Source organism: Canis aureus, chromosome 8 (genome assembly GCF_053574225.1).
Source record: "Canis aureus isolate CA01 chromosome 8, VMU_Caureus_v.1.0, whole genome shotgun sequence".
Taxonomy (NCBI): domain Eukaryota; kingdom Metazoa; phylum Chordata; class Mammalia; order Carnivora; family Canidae; genus Canis; species Canis aureus.
Genome location: NC_135618.1, coordinates 33,846,107 through 33,863,963, shown reverse-complemented (window position 1 = coordinate 33,863,963; position 17,857 = coordinate 33,846,107). Strand labels below are relative to the sequence as shown.

The 17,857-nt window shown below is 38.3% G+C and overlaps 1 protein-coding gene across 4 annotated transcripts in view; it reads left to right on the top strand.

The window, feature by feature from the left end:
• VAV3 (vav guanine nucleotide exchange factor 3) overlaps window positions 1–17,857 on the top strand; it is a 352,499-nt gene that overhangs the window by 135,909 nt on the left and 198,733 nt on the right. For all 4 annotated transcript variants that reach the window (XM_077905669.1, XM_077905668.1, XM_077905667.1 and 1 more), the window contains exons 3-4: window positions 15,210–15,268; window positions 17,524–17,589. In XM_077905669.1, coding sequence (XP_077761795.1) covers window positions 15,210–15,268; window positions 17,524–17,589 — 125 coding nt within the window. The remainder of the gene's footprint in view (window positions 1–15,209; window positions 15,269–17,523; window positions 17,590–17,857) is intronic.

Below are 17,857 nucleotides of genomic sequence, written 5' to 3'. Positions count from 1 at the left end.
TTAATATTTGAGAGAAAGCTAACGGTTAATACATTGTTAAACTGTGCTCTTGCATGAAGTCAGCCTGTGACTTATCCATCAGTGGTTCTCAAACTGTGGTCCCCAGACCAGTAGCATCAATGGCATCTGAGAACTTGTTAGAAATGCAAATTCTCAGGCTCTACAGTAGGCCTACTATATGGAAAGTCTGGAGGTGAAGCCCCACAATCTGTGTTAGAATAAGTCCAGCCAGGTTAATATTGGTGCAAGACAAAGTCTGAGGACTGCTGCTCCATATAAAAGCAAGGATTTAGTATTTTTTAAAACATGGTATTTCTCTTCTCTCATTCTCCACTGTTTACCCCAACTCAGAAGCAGTGATGTTACTGAAGTGTAATGTCATTTATCCTAAGCGCTATGCTTTTTTTCTGTGTGTTCCTTTTTCTTTTCTTTTTTTTTTTTTTTTAAGATTTTATTTATTTATTCATGAGAAACACAGAGAGGAGAGAGAGAGGCAGAGACAGGCAGAGGGAGAAGCAGGCTCCATGTGGGGAACCCAACGTGGGACTCGATCCTGGGTCTCCAGGATCACACCCTGGGCTGAAGGCGGCGCTAAACTGCTGAACCACCTGGGCTGCCCTCTGTGTGTTTTTCTATCTTAAATATCATTCATATGGTTGTTCACATAAGCCCTATGAATACCTGTTCCTAGCACCTCCCATTTGATTGCAATGGTTTATTGACATGTCTTTCTGTTTTCCATGGTATCAGGAACTCCTTGAACATGTTACAGTTCTTTTTATCTCCAACACTGAGTGGAATTTATAGCATATGCAGATGCTCAATAAATATTTACGTGAAGGATGGTGTGACAAGTAACAAAAGGGTAACTTCTCCAAGATTAAGTATTACCAAAAGGCAAACTGATGTTAAAAGAAAGCTAAAACGGGTGAATGTGAATCCCCCAACTGTCAGACTGCTTACGTACTTCCTCCAAAATTGTTTCCTCCTTTGTGAAATTGGCCTAATTCCTACTTCACAGGTTCTTACAGAGTTCCTGACTCAAGGTAGCTCTGAAAAATGGTTGCTAATTTTAAAATTAGTACTTGTACATTTTTATAATCTTAGAACTTTTATTATCCCACCTTGAAGTCATACTATATATATATATATTTTTTTTTTTTACCTTTTTTTTAAAAAAAAGATTTATTTATTTATTTTAGAGAGAGAGAGAGCATGAACGGGAGGGGCAGAGGGAGAGGGAGAGGGAGAGAGAATCTCAAGCAGACTTCATGCCAAGCATGGAGGCTGATGAGGGCTTGACTCATGACCCTGAGATCGTGACCCAAGCGAAATCAAGAGTTGCCTACCTGACTGTCCCACCCAGGTGCCCCTATTTTTTTTACTTTTAAAGTTAATCTACTCATTGTAACCAAAAAACAGATAGACTTGATTAAATTAAACTATTTAATATTTTGAGGAGGAGAAGCTAAAAAAAGTAGTGGTGGCAAAAATTATAATCAGTATACACTTATGAAAAAAGCTCTCATGCTAAATTTGTATAAATATACTTGTGTTTTTTTAAACAAACAACAATACACGTTCATTTTTTGAGTTACACTTGTCAGACTATTGTAAAACCTGACTCTGCCATGATTCCCAGGAATTTGTGCGGCGTTTCTTTTTTTTTTTTTTTTACATATACCTTATAGATAATATATGCACTCTTATAAGTCTTTGATGCTTATTTAGACCCCACACAGATACATATCTTTGTAAAGGAGTCAAGGATCAAAAAAATTGTATCCATTATATATTGAGAGAATCTAATATTTATGTTTTAGTAGAAAAAGAATAGAGACTTTCCATGGAGTCATTTGTATCAACTAATAGAAGATGTATGGGCAGCCCAGTACACTGGTGTAATGTCTTGTTTCTTTTTTTTTTTTTTTAAAGATTTTATTTATTTATTCATGAGAGACACAGCGAGAGAGAGAGAGAGAGAGAGAGAGAGAGAGGCAGAGACACAGGCAGAGAGAGAAGCAGGCTCCATTCAGGGAGGCCGACATGGGACTCGATCCAGGGTCTCCAGGATCACACCCCGGGCTGCAGGGGGCGCTAAACCACTGAGCCACTGGGGCTGCCCTAATGTCTTGTTTCTAAGAGAGCTGGTCCCTAAAAAAATAATAGGCAAGATTGTGCCACTCTTGGCTCATTGTTAGGAGTTGGAGGTGTGGCAGCTTAGTTGAATAGAGTTGAGGTTAAAGATCCAGCTAGCCCCTCATTTTGGAGATGAGAGCCCGGGGCCCCGAGAAACCGCAGTCTGTCATGCTCTCATGGCAAGTCACAGCTGGAGCTAGAATCATAGGCTCTGTGTAGTCCCGTGCTGGTGACATTACTTTCTCAGGCAGCGCTGTTGGCAAGGCCATCTTGTACGAGCCACTTTGTACCATTTGATGCCAAGGACTTTTTGATGTGGCCTGAAAAAAAATAATGTTAAGCTTTTATGTTTTGCTTTTTTTAAAAAAATCAAGTTAGTTATCCCATTCTTGAACTTTGACCTCATCTACAACTTAGCTTTGGGATCAGATGGCATGGGAGTTAGGGATGAGGTGAAGATCAGTATAGGGACCTCGGATGCAATGCAGTGAGGAGGGTTTTTTCAGTTCATTACTTCCTAATAAGCATAGCTTTTGCAACCCAGCCTTATTAGAATCACTGCTTTGAAACATCCGGTTAAAGATGTCCCTTCAGACAAATCCTGAAGCTCTGAATGTTTGACTGTGTGCAGGGCTGTTTGCCAGCTCAGGTTCACTCTCTATCTACAGCAGTGAAAGACTCATGACTTAGGCACATTTTTATAACAGGATATAGATGTTTGAGTCTCAGCTGCCAGTGTAAGGTTTTATTCTCTTTATTCAGGTTGCTATCAAGGATTGTCTGGGGAAGAGAACCTTAAAAGATCATCTAGATTTTAAAAGCTCTTATATATGTTCTATTTTGACAGGGTATTTATTTTAAAGGGGTTGCTTAGGAAGGAAGATAATAAAAAGAAAACAGTATCAAACAGAGATATTATTAGATCTGCCATTGCACAGAAACCAATATTAAAGTAGATCTGGCCTGATTCTCTCTAAGGAATTTTAGTACTTAATGTGCCGTAGGGATTTTGATGTAGCACGGTGGGTCATGAAGGATGCCATCATGACAAGGGTTTAAAGGCCATCATTGACTAAGTTATTTAGACATGAGTTATCTTGGTAATTTTATCTGTATACAAATATTTTCTCATTCAGGAGTTCTGCTTCTTTCCTGGAGACTGCCAGGAGGCAGATTGACTTTGCACATGAAACCAAGCATCCTCTGGCTGCTAGGCAATGTGCTGCATCTGGTGCCTTCAGTGTCTAAGTGTGTTTTCAAAGATTGGCTAGAAAGAGTATCTGAGAAGCATCTTCTGAAGAGAGAGCTGGTGGTTCCCCAAAAATCTCTGATGAAGAATTTTGAACTTTGGTGACTTTTTTTCCCCCTCTCTTTTTGCCATATAAGTAAACTGTACCCATTCATCTAGATGAAATACTTCATCGGAAGTTAACCTGAGACAAAGTCTGAAACAATAAAGTATATCAAAGAAAAACTTGGGACCAGGACCATCAGAGTGTGGCCCCGCACACTCACTGCGGTCATTTTGCCCTTCTGGGCTAATCTCCATTTCTACAGCCTTTGCTTATTCTCTGTGTCAGTTCTTGATAAATACTAGACCCTAGAGGAAATTCAGATTATCTTGGATTAACCACATGCATTCAGAGGAACTAATGAACAAAAAGTACTCCTTATTTCTTGCAGAATATCCAAGTTCCAGAGAAAGAAGTCTTCCAGAACTCTTAAGGTCAAATCCCTTTCAAGATTTAAAGGCCACTGGTTACAGAGATCTAAAGCAACAGATAGTTACACTGCTTCAAAAATAACTATTTAAGGAATTCAACTAAAGTCATTCCTAAAGAAAAAAAATTAATAAACACTTGGAATGAAAGAGAAGAGACCTCAAAGTGAAATTAAATAATAAAAATAAAAGTTGATATTCAGCTTCTTTCTTAAATCATAATGCAAGTGAATTTGAAAAAGCTGATTAAACTCAATGTAATTGAGAAGGAAAACTTAATGTTATCGTGATTGTGCATGATCTTCAGCAAAAGCTGAAAAGCAAGATGAAGGAAAAATGTGAATCAAATGTATTTCTGTAACAACTTTATTTTAGTAGTGTTGGTCCGTGCGTGGTACAGTGTACACGTGCACACACCACAAATAGTTGCACGTCACTCGACAGGAAACCGGACTACTTGTGGGCCAGTTTTGGATTTGTGGATCTAGCCTAACACAGTTTCATGTTGGCAGCCCTCAGGTAACTTCTCCCAGTCACATGGATTTCAAGTTCCTGACAGTTCTGGGTCAGTGGGTTCCACCATTGTCAGAGCTAACGTTGGTCCCCACTGGGACAGAATCAAATTTGTAATGTTGCCTGGATTTGATTCTCTCTCTAGTCCATAGTCCATAGTCTACACGGTAATGAACTAGGGTCAGATCATATTTCCTAAAGTTTGCTCAAGCTAAACTTGTGCCTCTGGGATTTGGTGTATCCAGTAGTGTTCTAGGTGGGCTGATCTCTTCTTCATAATGCTTGTTGTATCCTTTGTTCCCCCTAAAATCAGTTCACAGCTAGGCTATTGCTAAAAGAACTTCCTAGGTTTAGGCTTCTTCCTCTGAGCTATTTTGTGTAGCCATCAGATTAGTATTCTTAACATACTGCTTCTTGACAGTTCATCCTCCAGCTTAAAAATCTTTGCTGGCTACCCATATAAATAATAAAGGCAGACTCCCTAGCCAGGCACTTGAAGCTGTCTGCCTCCAGCTTGCCTCTTCAACCCTGTTTCATACTCATCCACTGAGAGTCCTCAGGGCCAACCCCAGCATGTGATAGGTGATGAATGTCCTCATGGGTGGCCATCATGTTGACAGAACAGTCAAATAATTGACATGGATAGACAGTGGGATGTGTGAAGTAGAAAAGGCCTGTCTGTGGGTGGTTTCTTCCTCTCCACAAGGGCTCTCAACTCCCTTTTCAGGGTTTTTTTTTTAACTTCCACTGTTTCCGTTAGAAAGGGCCAATGGGCATCTAGAAGTATAGGCACTAGTTCTTTGGCCACATCAAGTTGTGAGGTCCTTTGGTGTCATGTGACTCTTAAACCACCACCTACATCTGTAAAATGAGGGGTTTGGTATAATCTTGCCTTCGCGATGGATCTGTTTCCTTTTCCACCCTGAGTGCTCTGAAGGCTTCTGTCTGGAGTTGTGCTGTCCACTATGGTAACCCTTAACCACTGGTGGCTGTTGAGCATTTGAAATGGCCATTAGGTGAGCTGGAAGTATAAAGTACACACCAGATTTTGAAGATTCTGTATTAAAAATTATAAAATGTTTTGATTTGTATTTTGATTACATAGTGAAATAGTAAATTATAGATATAATGAATTAAATGTGTGATCAAAATTAATTTCACCTGTTTCTTTTTGTTTTCTAATGTGGCTTCTTAGAATTTTCAAGTTATATATGGGGTTCACAAACGTTTCTGTCAGCCAGTGCTGGTCTAGAAACAATTTCTTACATAATGAAAAATTTGTATACCTGCTTTTTAATTGTTAAAGCACATTGAACTTTCAAGAAGTATGAAGTGATCGGTGTTACCAAACCAGTCAGAACAAAGAGATATATAAGGAGTGTCATGTTATTCTCCCAGTCTTGTAGGCAAACGTGTAATTTCTCTTAGGTGATTTGAAGTATGAGACTAACTTGAAGATGCTTCATTATTCTTCATGAGCGGTTGGGGCTGGGACTGAAAACAGAGCATTTCCAGGTTGGCACAAGGGAGGTGTTCTTCTCCACGGTCAAATCCTGTCATTCCTGCCTTGCCTTTTTATTCCTGGACTCTGCGATTTCATCCTTTAACGTGGTAATAGCCATGTGGACAGCATTTGGGCAGTGGAGATGTTTGCAGGAGAGTTGCATGACTTTAGAAGTGTGTCGAGTGTGGAAAATGTGTTGACTTTGACCCAGGGGTATGATTTGTGGGCAGCTTTGAAAATTCATTCTATTTTTCAAGTCCCTTAAGTCACATAGGTTCCCTGTGTGTTTCAGATCACATAAACAATCTCTCCTCTGGCCTCATGCTAACACATAGGATGTGTCTGTTTAAAGGAGTTCTGTAAATGCACCAAGGGCTCCCAGTGAGCTGGCAAGACACTGCTGCTCGGCCAGAGTCCTTACTGTGATGGGACAGGGAATAATCAGTGTTTCCCCGCAGCGCCCACAGTGAAAGTCCCATGCTTGGTAGTGAACACGAGAATGGCCACATAGTCTTTGTAGATTATATCTCTACTCTGCATAAAGGCAGGGAATAATTTGCAAATATGGTCACATTTTCAAAATGAAAGCATTTCTTTTACAGTTGTGTATAAACAGTTGAATTCTTTATTAATTGCCTATTAAGTTCAACACACCACGATACAGCAGTGTACATTTTGGAGAAGCAGTAAATATGTATGTACGTTCTGATTTCTAACTAAATGTTGTGCTTCTGGACAGCTACCTCTGCACTGATGAACCACAAGCTTCATCTCTGGTATTTGGACCTAGGAGATGGTTTTAGACTAAGAAAAGTTACAACCCCTTTTCCTTGGTGTGAGGAAATGAACAATGCTGGTGCCAGTTTGTCTTTTTTTTTCCTCTGCTCTCTAGTATAAATATTTTAATTTTGACACCATCTGTGAATTGCAGTAACATGGATTTTATGCTCCAGTAGGGTTTACATGAATGGTTCTGGAATCTCTCTTGAGCACAACAGGCCAAGTGGTTGGACAGGGCTGGAGATGGGAGGTGTGGGGAGTCCAGTGAGGCTGAAAGGAGACAGGGAGTGGATCAGATCTACTGAAGACTCCTGAGCATGCTGATAACTTCATCTCTTCATGTGGGGTAACATTTAAGAATTTTAAGGTGAACACAGAGGTGGTAGTGGTGTGGTGGACTTGACAGTTGTGAATTGTCATACACTTCTATGATAGCCAAGTAGAAGATGAGTTTGAAGGGCCAGAGATGTGGAGGCAGATTAGAAGGCTGTTCTGGTAATCAAAGTAAGACATCAAGAAAGCTTGGGCTAGCTAGAGACCTGGAAGAAAGAAGGAGTTTGATCTAAGAGATATGTAAAAGGATGAGGTGATAGGATTTAGATCTATGGTGTGAAGGAGACGTGCAAATCTAGAAACTTTTCCCAGTGTCTAGCCAGAAAAGGGAGAGGACTGAGATTGTAGGCTCACTGGGCAAAAGGAGGAAAAGCAGGTTGGAAGGGTGTTCTGTTTGGAGTCTGAGAGGCAGAGTATAGACACAGCAAGATGATGGTGGTGTGGAAATGCATCATGAGACCGTGGTAGGTCTCTTTGCTTTAGAAAAAATTTGCCTGATGACAAATCTCTTGGAACCTGCAAAATACCCATTGTAAGAAAAATATTATTCAGGAAATGGCAACTACAAAAAGCTGCTCAGACAGTAAGGTACAGGTGAATCTGCTCAGAATAGGAAAGTGTTCTCATTGGAGTAGGTGATGATGGAGGGAGTGGGTCAGAGGGTGGTAATTCTCATCCATCAGACCTCTATTAACCTGGAGACAAAGAGTCTGGGAAATTCCTGATTGCCTTTCAAGATGTATCCAGGGCCCCCTTTTCTAAAAGTCTTTTGAGCCATGTCTATGCTTCCGGCTGAGGGGGACAGCTGGCCTAGCTCTCTCCTCTGGGCTGCGGGTGTTCTTTGTATTTCCAGGTCTGTGTTTTTGCTTACGACCTGTATGGTCTTTGCCAGGAGTAGTGGGTTTTTTGAGAGGCGGACATATGTAATCTCCATTTTGTTTTACCTTTGACACATGGGGTATATCAGGTATATCTAGCCCATAGTAGTGTTCAGTGGGTGCTCACCAAGTAAATGCAGGAGATTTATTTATACACAGAAAGTGTAATAGTCTGTACAGAAGAGAGAGGACCTAGGTTATGACACCAATTCTGCAATTGGTTTTTTGACCTTGAGCAAGCTAGTTAATTTTGCTGGACCTTGGGCTTCCTTATAGACAAAGGCGATTGAACAGGAATCTAGGAAATCCATGAATGGTCTTCAAGAGGTCCCTGGATTTCTTGAGATGAAATGCAGAATTGTGTATACTTACATATGTGTGTATTAATCTATATACATAAAGGTCCTCTCTTTTCCTTCGGAAAAGGCCTAGGACTTTCAACAAACCTTCAAAAGGGAACTGTGGCCTTAAAATAATCAAGAACCACTGAATAAAATGTGGTGGCTTTAAAATTTCTATATATGGACCAAGGTAGCCTTATGGCTGCGTGTGAGGTTTAGCTAAAGGATTTGTCTTGAAATTGCTATTATATGACAGTTAATTTATGTAGATTTTTATATTTATTCAAGACAGCTATGGAAGTGATAGAGATTGTAGGGAAACATATGCTAAAGCTTCTCTGAGCCCATTCCTTTGTGCTGTCATTTCTTAGAGTTTTTAAAATTCTGTGTGAACTGTATAGATTGTGGTTCTTATTATGTGTTATCTTCAGGAGTTGACCAGGCATGGGAATTTTTTTTTTTTTTTTTAATTTGCTTTAGCAAGGTCAAGTGTGATTGTTTTGGACTTTTAGGAATACTTCCAAAAAAAAAAAAAAAAAAGGAATACTTCCGTATGACAGGAGTTTTTGTTTTGGTTTTTGAATATTTACATGGAAAATTACCTACAGGAAAAGCAGAGAATGAATAAATAAGGAAAAATGTTTACCATTCACAATCTTCATTTTCTTTAACATAATCCTATAATTAGATAAGCTTAGCAACTGTTGATGAGTATCAGCAAACACTGGCCATCATGTGCTTAAACAGAGGTACAACCTAACTTAATAGATGTATGCACAGTCATTGGAAAGCTTTGTTTTATATCTGGTGCTAACTTGAGGTAGACCTCTCACATTTTATTTCCTGAAGTGATTTGCAAAGACCAAATCTTACTTTTTCAACAAGGATGGTGACTGCAATGGCATTAGGAATTAGCACTAGAGAGATGGGACATTCTTTTATATGCATTTTATAGATAAAGATAAATAGGTAAAGGACCTAAAGCATAGACCATCTCCTTAACTCCTGTGGTTACCCAGCTAATGAGAGGTGGAGCTGAGATTTGAACCCAGAAAATCTGAGTCTTAAGCTTATGCTCCTAACTAGTCCAGTATAAGATTTTCCTAAGGGAAGGTTCTTTTTTTTTTCTTTAGAGCTTTTACTTTTGAAGTTTTGAAACAATAAGTATAGAATAATTCTTGCTTTTATAATCATTATCAAGGCCTGCACAAATTATACATAATTTAGACCCATTTAACCTCTGTAATTACTCTACTCTTTTGAACAATGCGAGTTCATTTCTCATGGTTCATAATCTTGATACAGAAATCTTGTTTAGTGCATTTTATCTGGCTATACTCCTTTGCTTTGCCCATAGGGGAGGTGCTAGGGACATTTTCTAGCAATGAACGGTATTCAAAGCAACAACCAGGTGTTTTAGGAAAGATCTCAAATGTGCTGCTAGAAATGACACTAAGCTGAAGTATATCTTAATGGGGTAATTTACTGTGTGAAATTAAAACTGCAAAGAAAATTAAGATAACGAATTCTGTTGATTTCCTAGGAGACTTCAGGTAAAATATATTGTTAGTCTGATAATCACCATCTGTTTGAGTTTAGAATTAGGCTTCTTCACCAGGGAGTCTAGTGTCTGGGGCGCCTGGGTAATACCAGGTCTTCTGGGATGCCTCTGGGTTGCACCTGATGGAGTCCAGAACCTTGTGCTTCTGTCTGAATTACTCAGTCCGTCACTCCCAGGCCACATCGGAGTTATGTCCTTGGGGCCATGGTTGTTCCTCCATGACCACGCAGGGCACTTGCTCTGAGCCTGCAAGAGCCATGATGTGGCATCCCTGCCTTATCTTCAGCTGCTGGATGCTAACTTCAAGAAAGCATTGCAGCACCACAGTATGAACTACTAAGCTTCTCTTGCACTTAGGATTCAAGCCTACAGCCCCCAGATTGCCTTGCAGAGCCCACCTCCCTGTAAGGGTCACTTCTCAAGGAACTTCTACTGAATTCAGCTCCCTGTTCATGAATCTTAATGATAGCCTTTCCATTGGATCAGCGAGAGGACTGAGAGGTAAATCTTCACGATAGAGAACTCAAGGAGATAAATCCACAATTAATTAGCACTTTTTGGCAGACCTGTGTGCTGATCCCTATGGTTCTCTGCTGTTACTGTCTATGGCCATGGCTTCCTTTACTCAGGAACTTAGAAGTAGCTGTAACATACTGCTTCTGCATGGATGACTTGTTTTAATTACAAATTACATTATCAACAGCACGAATGCTGGATATGCAGAAAGTAGGAATTTTCTAGAAGATTCCATGAAGAGAATGGTTAACGTGGGTAGCTTTATTAGAGTAGAGTTCTCTTTTTGGAAATTTTTTTTTCTCTTTTTGGCTTTTCAACCGACTAATGGGGATGGTGAAAATAAAATAAAGAGCTCAAACTAAATTGTAACCACCATTGGGGGAAAATTTGATAGGGGGTATTGTCACTATGTATAGTGTTTCTAGATTTGAGGAGATAGGTAATTCTTTCTCATATTTAATATTTAATTTTCATAATGGTCTACTTCAATTATTCATTCATTCCCTGCTTGTGCCAGGCTAAGCTCTTTACATATCTTTACACATACTATCCCCAGTCCTCACAACAGTTTTGAACGGTAAGTATTATTCATTGGAGCAACAAATATTTTTGTGTTAAGTGGTTGTTATGACTCTGCCTGTGAGCTAGGTGGTAAGAAAGAACAGTGGAGAGAAACAGTTGGAGTTACTTAATGTTAAGGTGTTCCTCATTGTTGGATGGGAAAGACAGTAAATAGATCAGTAGAATGCCTTGTTATATTCTTAATACACTCCTTAGGGGAGTATAAATTTGTAAAAAGTTTCAAAGAGCAGTGGTCATACTTTGGACCTCTTCATCCCATCTGAGAATCTTTTCTATAGAAATAACCTAGATACAGTTGAAAAGATAATTGGCAAAGATGGTAATTTTCATCATTGTTCTCGTAGCAAAATGTTGAAAAAGCTCATTGGCTGGAGAATAGTTAAATCATTATGTTATTTGCATACACTGAAATGTTGTACAACATTAAGGTAAATTAAATAGATCTGAATGTGTTGACAACAACTGTCTGGGATATATTGTTAGGTGACAGACTCACGTTTTAGAAAAATCTGTATGATAGGAACATGTTACCTAAAATAACAATCATGAAGAAAAGTGAACAAATGTATGCAAGAGTCACACCAGATTTTTAGCTCGGATCTCCATTAGGCAGAAGGTGTGTGTATGGTGGGGACAACTTTTGTGTATTATTACTATGTTATTTTAATTTAACAAAATAAACATGAGTCCTTTTCAGATATTTTAAACAGCAAATAAATTTTTAAATAAGTTGATGGGTACTAGGGCAGAGTTATGTCCTAACAGGAACACAAAGGACCTAGACTGGAGTGGGAGATGTCAGAGAAGGCTCTGGTGGAGGGAATGGCCTGTCAGAATTCAGATTGTACATGGTCAGCCACGCAGAGGGACAGAGAGAGAAAGAGAGCATCCTGCTCAGGAGCATCCCAGTAGGTGGCATTGGAGCTGGCCACCTCCATGCTTTATTTAAAGGTTTGCACTGGTCATCCTGGGTTCTTCTCTTTGCCTCTACGGCGCATCAGCCACTGTGCCTAAGTACTTCTCACAATTCCACTTCTCCTCTATCTCTGCTGCTGCTGGCATAGACTTCTCATTTCTCAACTGGAAGATTCAGAAAACCCCTTGGTTTTCTTGTCTGGCCCCTTGTCTATACCCCATGCCCTCTACTCCCATCTATCCTTCACTGTGCTGAATGATCTTCTAAAAACATACTTTTGATCTGGGTATGTTCCTTTTAAAACTCTGTCAATGATCCTCCATAGATCCTGGGATCTAATCCCCCCTTCTAAAGCAAGTGTACCCAGCCCTACTTACCTCTTAACACTTTCCTTCCAAAATAACTGTCATTTATATTATCTGGAAATATTTTCCTTTTTTTACAAATGCCACTCTTCTTTATTAAACAAGGGGTAGATGTAGGTAAAATATCTGTAATATGGATTTAGTAGTTGGTTGTTGGCCTGCTAACTTGCAAATGTCCTGCCTGAATAGTTAGTTACCTCTTTGTAAGAGTTCATGTCTGTAATTTCAAATTATGTTGACATAACAATTTAGAAATTAATACATTTCAGGGAAAATAGTCTTTTACTGTCCTTGGGGATATTTTCTTTTGTAAATATTCTTGAATGCATGTCTCTCATGTCTGGAGAATCTGGCATTAATTTGTGTATTTGTCTATTCCAAATCCGGATATGCTCCACCTTTATAGAATACACACTGTTCTAAAAACACTACATTGACTAAACAGTCTTATTTGCTTTGGCTAAACTTAGAGTTAATGGATGTACAATTGGATAGACACAAAATTGAGAGATTGTCCTGAGAGAGTCACTTTAAGACATGCTACACATTATTCTTCCATCCTTTTCATCCACTGAATCTGAACCTTCATTATTTTTCTATTACTGAATGGTAATAAGTAATGGTTTTAAATAAATAATAGGAATTGGTTTCATCTTGTTGAATTTCAGAAATGTTTGTACTTCATAAGACACATTTAATGTAGGACCAAAGTGATAATATACTATCTTCTAGCTCCCTCTGGTGGATAATTTATTATACCAAAAAAAAAACCAAACTGCAGTCTTGAATGGGAATGGGTAGTGAGTGAATAGTTCTGATTGTTGCTGGGAAAAGGAATGCAAAATACATTCTTACCTTTATATATATCCTAGTTATTATAGATAATATACCCAAGAATAAACCATATTTCTGTTAAAATGTAAAATACAGCATAGTAGTAAATTACATCATACTAATGTTACTGCTGTTTTTCTTCTGAGTAATGCTGGGACCATTGGGCAAAATAGAATCAGATTTCCCCCCACAGCTTTAACGCAGTGCCCATCCGGATAAGGCTAATGCTGAAATGCACAGTATCTTTAATTCATGAGTCTAAGTACTACACAGATTATTCCAGAATCTTCCAAAAGCTGGACATTTCTCTCAGTAATACATAATTTTGGAATTTTAGTAAATAGTTATTTTTATTTTGAATCAATTTATATTGATAAACTTATTTATTCATTCATGATCTTCTAAATTTACAGACTCACTGAAGATACTTTTATTTTTAGTATGGGGAATTAATTGATATCTAGTTTTATCTAGGTGGTTGTGTCTTGCTTTCAGTTCAAATGTTCCACAAGGTTAAACCAGGAAGAAATTGTGCAGTCTTTCAATTAAATTTTATTTGTATATAATGATAATTTTATATAATGAAAGTTTACATTTATTGAGTTAAGCATTATCTCATTTAATTTTTGCAGTAACTCCATGAGGCTGGTAGTTTTTGTTATCCACATTTTATAGAGGCTAGTAAAAGTGAGCTTAGCTGAAATCTGATGAGCCAAAGCTTAACCACATATCCTTACTCCAGAGCTGTACATTTATAACTTAAGCAATAATACTATCTCCTGAAGTAGGCAAGAGATAGGTATGAGGCTAATACTTGTATGAGACTTCTGTGGAGTGCTGAAGACCTCGCTATTATGTTTCTGTGTTTGAACTGAATTCTTCAGTTCATCTCAGCTCAGAGGGAGATTTTTGTATTTTTTCCCCCCTTGTTCTGAATAGGCCTTATAGAAAAACCTCTTTAAGTTTTGTTTAGTTTTGAGAGTTAGGACAAATCAAATCGGTTACCGGAGAAACAGGCTTCATAAGAAAAGTACATTTTAGTTTTTAGGGTTCCTCACTGAGTCTTTGAGAGAGATGAACTTAGGTCCAAAGTGGTAAGGAACCGGGGTGCCTGGGTAGCTCAGTGGTTGAGTATCTGCCTTTGGCTCAGGTCGTGATCCCGGGGTCCTGGGGTCGAGTTCCTAATAGGGCTTCCCACAGGGAGCCTATTTCTCCTTCTTCCTGTCTCTGCTTCTCTCTGTGTCTCTCATGAATAAACAAATAAAATCTTTAAAGATAAATAAAAATAAAAGTGGTAAGGGAGGGTAAAATCCTTAGGTTTAAAAGCTAAAACTATAGCAGGGCTTAGGTACTGAAGTCTTCATAAGTAATCTTTAAGTTATGTACAGGTAAGCAAGGGTTAAGGAAGTTCTTTTTCTGCAAATACTCAGAATTATAATGTAATTTTCTTAAAGTTGGCAATAAAGAATAGCTATCATTTAAATAAGTAATACTTAAATACGTGTATTATATTTTTAATTTTAATCATTGAGATGATTAATAAGCTACCTATGATTATAGGCAGTATCCAGATAAGAAAACCGAAGCCCAGGGAACTTAAGCAATTTGCTTCAGGTTATATGGCTAATGAAAGGTAAAGCCAGGATTTGAACTGTGGTCTGGCTAAAGAGCCCACATTCTAAACCACTTAGCTATATAGCAGTGCTACCCAGTAGGACTCTCTGTGATGGTGGAAATGTCTGATGTCTGCGTAGTACAGTACAGTAGCCACCAGCCACATATGGCTACTGAGCTTTTGAAATGTGGCTTGACAACTAAGAAACTTAATTTTTTGTTATTTTAATTTTAATTAATTTAAATTTAAATAGGCTCCTGTGGCCAGTGGCTTCTGTTTTGGATAGTGCAGCTTTACAAGACCTTTCAGATTCTGTAGAAGTGGAGATACAAGACCTCTAGAATTACCATAACTCTTTGCTTTGGTGATAAGGAAACTGCAAAACTGATGTTTAGTAATCTGTGTGGAGTTACAAAATTAACAAAGGGACATGATTATAAATAATCCAGGTGGTTATAAATCTCAGAAACAGCTCTTCCTTTTCTGTATTTTGTGTTGGTGTCCTCAAATTTAGGTTTCTGCTGCCATTTTTCTCTTAGGTTATAAAACTATTTTCAAAAAACATTCTTATCTTAAACACATGTCCAATTAACACTTTTTCTTTTTTCTCAGGTTATAGAAACCCTGTCACGACTTTCTCGCACACCGATAGCGTTGGCCACAGGAATCAGGTAAGCTCATTTCTCTGTGGTTCATGTGTTCCATTCCTTCAATGTAATGGTTACTTATTGAATGGTTACTGTTAGTAAAAACACTTTGCGTGCAGGGACCGTGTCTCATTCATGCATGTACAGTGGCTGATGTATAAGTGCCTAATACGCATTAGAAATTAATAGAGCAAATAAGAACCTTATTTGTAGAGTTGAATAAGATACATTGGCTAAACATCATTCTCAGTTCAGCACTAACTTACTGATGGGGTACTTTGTTTTCTTAACTTCCTCCAACATTTTATTTCATTACATATGATTCATCACAAAACCACAGATGCTCAAGTAAATACTTGAAAAGCTGTTGTACATTTATTTCCTATAGTCCATAACAATACCTCACAACTTTAGGAGTTTAAAAAGTAATCAAGCAAGTATAAAATGTATACAAGGCTGTGTGTTGAAGGATTAGTACTAAATGAAGTAAATTGAGTAAGTAATTATGACTTGGAAGTAAACTTGGAAGTAAATCGAGTAAGTTAATTATGACATCTCCATGCTGTGGAGTATTATGCAGTCAGTAAGCACGGAAATAAATGTAGACACGTATGTTTTGTTGGGCTTTTTCTCTTTAACATACTACCTACTCAGAAGTTTGTATTTTAGTAACATTAGAAAAACAGAGCAACAGTTTCAGTAGCCATACAGCTAGGCTGCCTGGAAATTGAATGGATTTCGTTGTTTGTCTGGTTTCTTCAGGGCTCCATACTTCAATCTCCAGCCGTTAGGAGTTCTGTGATGCCATGTCTCTCCCTCTGTTGCTTCCATTTTTCTGTGTCCAGCTTACATTCAGATTTTAAGGGAGAAGACATAAGCACATGTTACAGAGCTGATTGGCTGTGTCCAGGCAGCCCATTCCTGGATATACAGCACAGTGACCCCAGGGAGGATACCCTGCAGATCAGTTCTTGGAAATGGGCTATGAATTTGGCAGCTTTCTACAGAAGTAATCTCAAGGCTGGATATGTGTCCAGCACCTTATAATTTGCTCTACATGATTCATCTTTCCATATTAGTATATATTTTATGCCATTACATGTAAACCACAAATTTTGAAATAGCTGGATTCTATTTTTATGTATTTATGTATTTTTGATTCTGAAAGGATATACATTAGAAAGTTTTCCTTTTTAATAATTATTATCTGTATTTTCAAATTTTTGTATAATGGATTGCATTGGTATAAGAGTATAATCAAATGTGCCTGAATTTAAGGAAAAAAAGACTTTGAAACTTCAGCATTTCTCATGCATTTTAATTTATTTGAAAAATGTAAATTCCTTAAATGTCTTAAGTATTCAGTTAATCCATAAATACGAAAATCTGCTTTTCAATATATTGAATATAATTATTTAGCAATTACTTAGTGCTCATTTATTATTTTGATAGATCTTCTTATTTTTATGAAACATGACACTGGCTGCATATAAAGAAAGTAAAATTTCTGGCACAATAGTATAATTATGGTTGTGTTAGATATGCATTTAGGGAATTATGTTGGGATTATGAAAAGAGTGCATAGTACATTAGGCAAAAAAGCCAAAGGCTAGGAAAAGGGGATCAATTAAAGTGCTTTTCTTTTAATTGGGAACAAAGAAAACATCCTACCCTCCCTAAGGTCTGGGTTCACTCATTTGTCTAATATATGAAAATAAAAACTACACCTTAAATATTTTGAAGTCCGAGTAGAAAAGTCTGCCAGAATCAATAATCGTATATAAAGGGCATGGATATTTTGGTCTTCAAATAATTTTTTATCTATATTTAGTGGGCTGAGTCATGCAAGGATGATTGTTACCAAACTCTTTGTCAGATCAGCTTCCATAAGTGGAGAGAGACAGTGCTGAAGGCAGGGACACTTGGGTGGCTGCCTGTTTCCTGGACTGGGAGCTACAGTGGCTGCTGCATGGTGAGCCTGCAGGTGAGCCGTGTGTGGCCAGATGAGCATATTAGCATGTCCACAGCTGCTCTGGCGACTGCAGCAACCACCGGTAATGCTACCCATAATTTGCAGTAGCAGGTGCCAGTGTCCCTGGGCGATCCCATTCACGGCCACAGGATGGGCACTTTGGGAGAAGCCCGGGACGTTGTGTTAAACATGATGACTGCTCTAATCACTGTGCCAGCAGCTGACCTTATGCATTTAGTGAGAGCTAAATGCCTAGCCTAATGGTTGCTTATTCATCTTTTTTTTTTTTTTCCTTTCTCTCTTCTAGGCCCTTCCCCACAGAAGAGAGCGTTAGTGATGAAGACATCTACAAAGGCCTTCCTGATTTAATAGAGTACGTTGGGCATCTTCAGCAAAATTAAACCACTGCCAATGTTTGCATCCTTTATGGATTTTAACCATGGATGTTAAAATAGCTTTCTGAAGCAGAAAAGTGGCTTAATGATTAAGACGTGTAAGAATTCACCTGAAACTAGTGATGGAAAGCTTCACAAGAAAATGTACTTCATCTGACTTTAGTTCCTATTGCGTGCCCCACACCATGCCACTCCCTGTGGCGAGTGAGGAAACAGACGGCAATGAAGGAAAAATTGGGAGTTTCT